Source organism: Octopus bimaculoides, chromosome 7, assembly GCF_046866305.1.
Source record: "Octopus bimaculoides isolate indiv1 chromosome 7, ASM4686630v1, whole genome shotgun sequence".
NCBI lineage: Eukaryota > Metazoa > Mollusca > Cephalopoda > Octopoda > Octopodidae > Octopus > Octopus bimaculoides.
Window position 1 is genome coordinate 31,639,334 of NC_142934.1, and position 11,179 is coordinate 31,650,512.

An 11,179-nucleotide genomic window follows, 5' to 3' on the forward strand; every position below is an offset into this window, starting at 1 on the left:
AACCTAAAGCTTTGTGAGTGGATTTGGTAGACGGAAATTGAAAGAAGCCTGTTGTATATATATATATATGTGTGTGTGTGTGTTTCTGTGTCTGTTTCTTTGTCTGTGTTTGTCTCCCCACCATCGCGTGACAATCGATGCTGGTGTGTTTACGTGCCTGTAACTTAGCGGTTCAGCAAAAGAGGCCGATAGAATAAGTACTAGGCTTACAAAGAATAAGTCCTGGGGTTGATTTGTTTGACTAAAGGCAGTGCTCCAGCATGGTCACAATCAAATGAGTCTGAAACAAATAAACTAATAAAAGAATATACATATACTATATGTATACTATATATACATTTCTTTCAGAGCGGTTCATCTTTGTTTTCCTGTATAATTAAAACTATATATACATTTCTTTCTTTTTGTATAATAGTCGCCATTGCAGGGGAGCAAACTTATGGATTTCACTGATGTGGAAATTGGTAAAAGTTATGGTTGGAAATCGATTTTTACCCCTATCCGCGGGTGCTTCGGGGTAAAATAACACAGCCATAGTTGTGACCAATGTTTTCCTAAAATTGGAGCGACATGCGTGCAAATTTGTGGACATGCATAAATTGCATTCACGTACACACACATCCTGCCTTTTATAGATATAGATATACACACATATACATATATATATATATATATATATATATATATATACATATTCACATATATATATATACATACACACACACACACACACACACACACATATATATATATATACACATATATAAATATATGCACATAAACACACACATATACACATACACACACAGATATAGACATACACACATTTATACATATATAGAGAGACACACATACATGTGTATATATATATATATATACACACACAAAGATACATGCATATAGGGCCTTCGCACAGGGATATATATATACAGATATATCCATATGATTGATCATACAAAGGTTCAGAAACATATAAACATGCAGACATAAACACAGACAGACATAAAGATAATCATATATACATATGGATATGAATACTTAAAAAAACAGATACTATGTATGGCAGTAGACATCTATATATGTGTACACATATAGATATAGACATGGGAGAATATGGCCATCAGGAATAAAAGATTACAGTAGAAACTCTATAGGGAAAAGATAAACGTATTCAGTAGTTAACAAGCAACTTGGATAATGGTGGGATTCTAGTGTAGTGTATGGATTTAGACTAATATAGCAAATGTTGATAAGTTTGATTAAGTAAAGTTGTGTCAGTGTATAAAATATTTTGAATGTTTTAAGAGTTTTATGGTTGCAATTGATTATTAGTTCATTTCATTCATTCAGAAGTTGTGTACCCAATATTAAGATTTGGGTTGCATAATCAGCAAGGTTTTTTTTCTTGTGTATGGTGTTGTGTGCTTCACCACGCTCCAATGCAGTGAGTATTGGGCGTTTTTGTCTTTCAACTACCATATATACTCAGAGAATGAGGTAGAATGGGCCAACTTTGAATTTTTAAATAAATGTATGGCTGTATGACAAGAAGTTTGCTTCCTAACCACATGCTTCTGGATTTAATCCCTGAGGCACCTTGTGCAAGTAGATTTAATAGACAGAAACTGAAAGAAGTATGTCATATATAATACAGAATGGGACAAGAAAGCAAAACATCCAGACAGTTAGGTGATACAAGAAAGGGACAAAACATACAGATAGACAATACAAAGAAAACACGGACATGTCATTCGGAGTTTTCTCTCTTCAGTCGAGATCCAGATTATCTTTGCAATTTCAGCTGGTTATTCTCGATATTGCTCTAATCTGGCCAGCCCCAAGGAAAAACTAAGCTAAGAGCATTAGATTCCTTGGAAGAAAGCAGTGAATGTATACAAAAACAAGGACAGAAAAAAAACGAACAATGTTACACAAATACAGTAGGAATAATAACGGGACATAACAACAGATGTCTTTCGACTAAGGACGACATGTGTGTGTGTATGTGTTACTGAGTCTTTACCTTAACATCATATGATAGTTATAAATAAGTGTCACTGTCATGCAAGCAGTGTCCTGCATTTCCAATCTTCTCTGAAAACATGTTTTGTCATGGAGAAATATTACCTGATTTGGAAACAAGTGAGGGTTGACAACAGGAATGGCATCCGGTTGTAGAAAATCTGTCTCAACAAATTCTATCTGATGAATGCATACATGAAAAAGTAGATGTTAAACCAATGATGTTGATGTGTGTTTGTTTCTTCCCATTGCCATGCCATTGTTTATAATGAAAATGTGCTTGCCATTCAGCTCTTTGTTGTTGAAAAGCTAAGGGAAATAGTGCCTTAATTAGAAACAAATGATAGTTAGTGACAAGAAGAGCAGCCAACTGTAGAAAAAGAGAACTGCCTCACTGAATTTCATCTGGGCCATGGAAAAGTTGTTATGATGATAGTGGTGGCAAGGATGATGACAGAGGGGGAAAAGGAAGAGGAAATTAAAGGTAAATTTGACTTTCACCAAGTTTGGACTCAAAACAGATTATCAATTAGATCATCCCAACAATCTCCCACCACCACCACCACCATCATTTGCTAGACTACCAAAGGTGTCCTTACACGATTGTTTGACCTGCTTGAAATAGTGATCAAATCTCCATCAAATCACTCTGTTGTCTTAAAATAATATGATATTAGATAATGCAGTATAGTGGTTATCCTTTACAGCACAACATGGTCACAACTGGAATGCTTTTGGTCTACTCTCTGCCAGGGCTAGTTGGGAGATTAACAACTACTATTGTTGCTTCATCTACTACAACAACTACTACTACATCATCTACTGCTACTATCACCTCAATACCTGTTCATTCAGTCACCAGCTGTGCTGCGGCTCAGCCTTCAAGGTTATATCAACTCTAGATTCTATTTCAGTTTGGTGCTTATTTTATTGATCATATTTGTTGAACCGTGAGATTACAGGACATATGAAACAATACCAGTTTTTAGTGATGATACACAAACACAGATATGGACACACACATAGATAGATGGAGGGCAACACATATAATGGTAAATATATAAGAGAGAAAGAGAGTCGAGGAGGGAGAAGATAAGTAAACTAATGAAAGAGTGGGGAGCCCCTTGTCTGTGAGACAGACAGTGAGCTGCCACACATTTTCCATCTACTTTTACTTGCAAAGTGAGGCTGTGTGGAGAAGTTACTTGCCTAACATTCCATTTTGTGGGACTAAATGCAGAACCTTGTGATTTAGAAGTAAATCTACCATGCTGCTCTAACTACGCTCATGTTAGTTACTTATTTCTTAGTATTTCAAACAGAAATAAATCAAAGGAGGGAAAAGCAAAAACAAAAAAAAATGTAATACTTGAAATATTACTTCATTGATGTGTTTCAATATCAATATAAGAAAAAAAAACCCAAATGACGTCAGTCTATTTATCTAAAAAATATAACTTTTATCTATTTATTGTCAACTGATCTACTTTTCACTCTGATGACACGAGAGTTCTACATGGCTGCTAATATAAACTGTATCTGCTGAGTAAGTAAAGATACAGTCATCTGGCAGTTTAGCTGGAAAACTAAAATCACAAATGTTCACTGGAAATAAGCTACAGTTGCAAGCATAAAGATTGATTTTTCAGGACAAATTTGTGGGCTTGCAGCTTAACTCCCTGAGAGTTAAATCCATGCTAGCTAGCATTTTGAGTTACTGAAGTATCTGTTAAAATACTAGGGTCTATCTGGACTGGACCAGACTTCTTAGTGGATAGGGACCCAAATGAGATTGCAAGCAGAGAGACCAGTCTCGCTGAGAAATAAGTTGAGAAGGCACTATCTTTGAAAGGTTGAATAAAAGTGGTGAATACAGACATCTGCTTTACTTGTTACACCTGACTAACATGTCCTTGTTCAAGTTTACATTTGATTGGATTAGAACAGTGGTTCTCAACCATTTTTCACCTACAAACCGCTTTGATTACCATTTTACTCAGATGGACCTCATAGCCATTCAATGTTTAAAAAATCCTATAATAATTTTATAATTAAATATTATTAGGAATTGTATAAAAAAAAATTATTAAAATATTTTGTGTATTGTTGAAGTTATAATCAATTTATTGTACAAAAACTTTAGCAACAAAATTTTATGTGGACCCCCCAAGGGCCATATGGACCCTGGTTGAGAACCATTGGGTTTGAGCATCTTCTTTTTCATTTCTTATGTAAAATATATATTTCACTGGTCAGAAGGCACTTGACCCTAGTGGTCAGGGTAATCCTGGATTTGTGGTTTGGTGTGATGGCTTGATTCATCTTAAGTGATTGTCTCCACACTCTGCTATCAGGATGTGCCATTAATCCCATTTTGTATTGCTTGTTTTTTTTTGTCATGTCTGTTTTTCACCCCACAGTTGATTCTGTCTTCTCATTTAATGGATTATTATTATTCTTTTGGAGTCAATATAATAAAGTACCAGTTGAGTTCTGGGAATGATGTAATTGACCCCCCCACCCACCTAGTTTCAGGCCTTGTGTCTATAATAGGATTATTATTATTATTATTATTATTATTATTAAGCTAAGCTGGTAGAATCATTAGCATGTCAGGCAAAATGCTCAACAGCATTTTGTTCATTTTTATGTTCTGTGTTCAAATTCTGACATGGTCAACTTAGCCTTTCATCCTTTCAAAGTCAATAAAATAAGTATTAGTCAAGTACCCCCAAACTTTCAGGCCTTGTGCCTATAACAGAAAGGGTTATTATTAGGGTGGCAAACTGATAGACTTATTACTGCACCAGACAAAATAGTTTGTGGCATTTCTTCCAACTTTGTCTTTCATCCTTTCAATGTCAATAAAATAAGTACCAGTAATCAACTAGCCCCTTCGCACAAAATTTCAGGCCTTGTGTTTATAGTAGAAAGGATCATTATTATTATTATTATTATTATTATTATTATTATTATTATTATTATTATTGAATAAGAGAGCAATACATGCCATCAAAGTGACACCAGGTACAAATATACAAAGCTCAATATACCATCATGACTACTCGTCTGATAAGGGTACACCAAGCACTTGCATCACAACCATATGTGTGCAACATGGTGATCTTATATCAAGACAAACAGTGCATGACCGTGCAGGTGGGGCCCAGTTAGAATTTTCTTCAAGTTGAGTAGCCCATCTTGCTCAAAAGATCCCTGAATAAGGTTTGTTTAAGGATGATGAACAAAACACCTATGTTTCCAGAGGTGAATTGTTCAAACCCCAAAGAATTCCTCTGAACACATGGCTATGATGCTCCTCCACTATTTCTGTTCATCATCAGAGATGCACATATCGTCAGCCACTAATGGACTCCACTGGTTAAGGTCAAGCAACTGACAAGCAAATCTGTGGTATTGAGTAGAATATTTGCTGTCACCCATCTTTTATACCAAAACAAAACAATGTACATGATAACACTTCCAGTCAGTTAAGATCAAAAGCCATGAGAGCCACTGCCTGGTACTGCCAATAGGATTTAGGTTACTCCTCCAGAAAGTAAAGAAGCAATAAAGAAGAGTGCAACTGTTATCAAATGAACGATATTTCAACATCTCCTGTGTCTTCCACAGGTTCAAAAATAAACTTGTCAATCCCATAATGGTACTGAAGGTGCTCACAGTGTTGGCAGCATAGGGTGCGCTGGTGATTTAGTTTGGAGTGTATGGATTCCTGTAAGTGGAAGGGAGAGGTGCTGACAACTATCTGGTAGGTTGTGTCCTAAACATAGCAAGGAGAAAGATTAGCAGCTTTGCTTTCCCTACAGCTCACAGAGTCCACAACTCTATGCATATTTTTTTAGAGGAGTGTATGAATCCTAGAAATGGAAGAGAAGACTAGCAAGTTGCATACTGGATGTGATAAGAGGATGGGAGAAGAGATGAGAAAAGACAAATGGGTTGTAGTAATTTAACTTATGGCATTTGTCTAGGATGTTATTTCCTAGAAAAGAAGCTTACAATAGACTGGTGAGTTGTTGTAACTGAAATAATGGCAGCTTGTTAGTAAATGTGAATTCCTAGAAATAAACAGCTGAGGGGAGAAGCTCTCAGTTTATTGGTAGGTTGCATAGTTGAAATAATGGTAGCTGGTACTTCTTGTCCAGATAGGGAATAGCAGTTGGGGGAGTCAGAGGTTCTTAGTAACGAGATGAGTTTGCAAAAATGTTTGCCAGGGGGTATTTTGCTTTAGAAGACATCTAAGCAAAAATAGCGGATACTGTTTAACAACTTTTAGCATTCAAATTACTCTCTTAAAAGTAATACATATTAATTCACATTGTTTTGAATTGACTATGCATTATCTTGTAATTTCACGATTTTGATGATGTGATTAATTATTTTTAGAATCACATTCTAAGAAAGGTGTGAGAGGCTGGATCTGGTCAGTCTGAACATAAAATAGGTAGAATATTTAGGCTGGATGCAACCAGTTTAAATGCTAAAGGGTTAAAGAATATGAAGTATGATATAATTTATGATAAAAATTATATTAATAACAATTTGCTTATCTTAATTATATATAAATATATATGAAGTACATATATATATATATATATATATATATATATATATATATATATATATATATATATATATCTGAGTGGCTGGCGTTAGGAAGGGCATTCAGCTGTAGAAACTCTGCCAAATTAGATTGGAGCCTGGTGTTGCCATCCGGTTTCACCAGTCCTCAATCAAATCGTCCAACCCATGCTAGCATGGAAAGCGGACGTTAAACGATGATGATGATGATGATGATGATATATATATGCACACACAAATACCATAGATATCTGATAATAAAAATAAGAAGAAATGATTGGAAACAGTGCTCTTATTTGTCAACCTTAAACGCCTGTATGTTAACTACATTTGTCTACCATTCATTGTGGTACTTTAACCACAATTGGGCAGATCCATGGTCAATGGCATTCTAGCTATGGCTCTCTTGTATTTAAGGATGTCTAGGTCTCTGTTATCTAATCCATTCTCCTCACTTCCAATACAGCAGAGTGTGACATAAGAGAGATCTGATTTCTATATTTAGCATGGGTGCATATTTTTCTCTGTTATCATATATTGATAAGCATTACTGTGTGTGTGTATGAGAGAGAGAGAGAGAGAGAGAGAAGGCATGTAGCAGCTGGTGTTGAGTTCACAGTAAGATTATAGTTTCACTTCCCAATACACACTCATGGATATAAATATATGTACTAAACTGGATCTAAAAATATTAGAAAGCCTTTGCTATGAAATTAAGTAAAACAATGTAAATACATTCCCTCTCGGTCCTTGATTCATTGAAAAATATGGACAGCCATCTGATGGACTGTTTTACTACAAGTTTAATAAATCTATGTATATACCTAAATGTATATGTATTTATAGTGTATATATGTGTGTGTATTTACATATCATCATCGATTTAACATCTACTTTTCCATGCTTGCATAGGTCTGATGAAATCCATTAAGGCAGATTTGTACAGCCAGATTCCAGATTCTCTTTTTGTTGCCAACCCTCACCTGTTACCAAGCAAAGGTATTTTCCCTAGTCCTTTAAACATGGACAGATACATTTCCACAGAAGATTGCAAACAAACATTACTCGTATGATGGTGTTGTTTGTTTACAATTAATGCACAAAAAAGACAAGGAAACTCTCTCTCTCTCTCTCTCTCTCTCTCTCTCTCTCTCTCTCTCTCTCTCTCTCTCTTTCTCTCTCTCTTTCTCTCTCTCTCTCTCTCTCTCTCTCTCTCTCTCTCTTTCTCTCTCTCTTTCTCTCTCTCTCACACACACACACACACAAATGACAGGGGATTTCATTCAGTTTTTGTCTACCAAATCTCACAAACATTTGGTTTGCCTAGCACCACAGTAGGAGATACTTGCCCAAGGTGCTGTGCATTGAGACTGAAACCAAAATCATGTGGTTGTGAAGCAAACTTCTCAACCACAGCCATACCTGTTGCAAATCATTGTTATTATCATCATCATTTTTAGATCCACTTTTCCTGCTGGCATGGGTTGAATGGTTAAACAAAATCCAACAATCTCTCAGTTTTAGCATGATTTCTGTGAGTGGATGCCCTTCTTAATGCCAACTATTGATGCCACGGAAAAACCATACAGGATGCTTATTTTCCATGGCACCAGCACTAGTGATCTTGCCTTGTAACTCATAAGACTAAAAAACCCTGCTTCATGGGAGGAAAAATAAGAGGTAGAGTGATGGCTTTATATGAGGAATAGGAATAGGTTTGTTGTGGAAATTTATGGCCTCCTCACATTTTACATGGGTAGGTGAAGGTGGTTGGAGTGATGTCACAAAGGGAGGTAAATATGGTGATGATAGGAACCAAAGCATACCCTCACAGTAAAATGTCCAAGAAAGTAAATAGAAGATAGTATGGAGACACGAGAATCAACATGCATAGGTAACATTGCAAGAGTGTGAGGGGAGAGTGAGAAATAGATATAAATATAGCATGGAGGGAGTCAAATGATTGTGGTAAGGTATATATGGAATGAGGAATAGGAAATGGGGGTGGAGTTGATGGTAAATATGAATGGGAGAATTTTTTTAAATGATGGCTGGATATCAATTAGAAGTAGTTTAATAGAGAGGGAATGGTGACTGGTGGTAGAGAAATGGTGTTATGAAATGGTTTGTAGTAAAATTGGCATTCAATATCTACCCTCTGTTCATCAGCTGTTGCTGGTTTTGTACTGTGAAAGGTTCTCCACAAAAAATATCTAGTGCTGTGAGGTATGAATGTGGTGGGTATTCTACTGACCCTTTTCATTCAATCTACCTGTTTAGCAAAATCTAGTGAAGATATGTCCTTACATTGCTATGGTAGTGTGGAGGTGTGTGAAAGCACATGGCTTAGTGGTTAGGGCATTCAGCTCATGATCGTAAGGTCAAGAGTTCAATTCCCAGTGACACATTGTGTCTTTGAGCAAGACACTTTATTTCACGTTGCTCCAGTCCACTCAGCTGGCAAAAATCAGTAGTACCTGTATTTCAAAGGGCCAACCTTATCGCACTCTGTATCATGCTGAATCTCCCTGAGAACTACATTAAGGGTACATGTGTCTGTGGAGTGCTCAACCACTTGCACATTAATTTCACAAGCAAGCTGTTCCATTGATTGTATCAGCTAGGATCCTTGTCGTCATAACCAATGGAGTGCTCCTCCTAGTGTGGAGGTACCCCTATTTTTCTGGAAATAAAACTTCACATCTTCAAAGTCCTCTTGAATGCTTAGCATGACTGATTGTCACAGCAAGTTCAAGTAAATGGGGCTAGTCATAGTTCTTGTTTGTTTTATGGCCTGGCTTACTAACCTATTTGAGTACCTTTATATCAGCAGGGCAACTAATATATTAGCATACGCTAATATCAACCAATGTTTTATGGTCTGGACAGCTAATTTTTTATGGTTTGTTTTACATGGAAGATTCCATTATCTAAAGCCACTTGAGTGGATGGAAAATTAAATCTTGTCAAAGAAGGGATTTGATTACAGATATGTTGTATCTATGAAGATACTCATTATTACTGTACATATATAAGTATATATTTGTTTGTTTTTTTCTGATGTATAGTGTGGTCTTATATATTTTATTCCTTATTTCTATTCTTATATCTGAAAATGGGGTTGTGTATTGGTCTGAATTTATACTAGAGTTACGTTGAATTATAAATACAAGGGTAAGCAGATGACAGTATTCTTAAGGAATGTGATCAAATAAGGTTTGTTTTTTTAACATAATCCCCTATACAGTCCACACACTTCTTCCATTGATGTTGCAGTGCTTGGATCCCATTGGTGAAGAAGCTTTCATCCTATTGGTTATCAAAAGTCATGAACAGCAGATATATCATCATCATCATCACTGCAATGCTGGTTCCCAGCTAAATGTTATTTCATGTTGGGGAACAGATGATAGTCAAATGGAGCCAAGATCAACCAGTTCAAAGCCACAGTTATGCACAGCAGCCATTGATACCAAGGACTTGTATATTGAAGTATTGTCCTAATGAAACAGGACCCCTTTTGTCAGTTTCCCTGGGCATTTGGTCTTGATAGCCTTTCATAACTGCCTCGGCAAGTTGGCATAGTATTCGCCATTGATGATGTAGCCCTTTTGAAGCTGGTCAATAAATACAATGACTTTTGCATCCCCCAAAACTGAGGCCATCATATTTCCTACAGATGAAATGACCTTGGCCTTCTTTGGAGCAGGTGAGGAGGGATGTTTCCACTGCATGGATTGTCTCTGGCTCAAAGTGATGAAGACAACACTCACCCTGGGTTAGGAAATGTTCAAGGAAGTTAGCTGTATCTGCCTCAAACAATGTTAGATTTTGCCATGATGTAATTGTAATCAACCTGATGTGCTTTTGATCAGGTGTCAGAAGACATGACACCCACTGAGCAGAAACTTTTGTTATGCCAAGTCCATTGTGCAGAATATTCTCAACTCTCTCATAGGATATGCTAATAGCATTAGCTATTTGATTTATAGTCATTTGCCTGTCATCCATCACCACATGATGAACACGATCAATGTTTGCCACAGTGGTGGCAGTTAGAGAGCGTCCAGATCTTGGATATTCTTCAAGACTCTCCCTAAATTCAGCTGCCCACTTTTACACTGTTGATAAAGCTGGAGCATTATCTCTTAATGTAGCAACCATGTCAGCATGAATGTTGTTGGGGGCTAAACCCTTTTTCTGCAGGTACTCGAGAGCACCACGATGCCAAATTTTGTAAATTTTCAAGAGAAGTTGCTACTAGTTACTTTTGAAGTCTTCTTTGAATAGTTGGATGTCAGTTTACCTTGAACAAAACAATGTAGTTACGAATAAGAAAGGTTGAAATTAACACGTACAAGATTACCTTGTGAACGGAAGGGAACTTCAGTTGTGCAGGTGAACAGAAACTTTTGCATATATTCCATAGAGTTACTAGTGGATTTAGTGTAAGATGTTTGTAGATATTATCCAAGATTATGTTTATAGTTTCTGTCACTGAGATGTTGGTGAAAAGACTTTTGACATCCATTGTGGAAATTTTGCCAACTTCATC

At 36.4% G+C, this 11,179-nt stretch overlaps 1 protein-coding gene across 4 annotated transcripts in view; it reads left to right on the forward strand.

Moving 5' to 3' along the window:
• The window catches only part of LOC106878692 (TNF receptor-associated factor 6), a 74,434-nt gene that overhangs the window by 33,016 nt on the left and 30,239 nt on the right, over positions 1–11,179 (forward strand). For 2 of the 4 annotated variants that reach the window (XM_052969584.2, XM_052969583.2), the window contains exon 2: positions 7,537–7,623. The exons of the other annotated variants lie outside the window; for them this stretch is intronic. In XM_052969584.2, coding sequence (XP_052825544.1) covers positions 7,542–7,623 — 82 coding nt within the window. In that variant the 5' untranslated portion in view covers positions 7,537–7,541. The remainder of the gene's footprint in view (positions 1–7,536; positions 7,624–11,179) is intronic. 4 annotated transcript variants of the gene reach the window in all.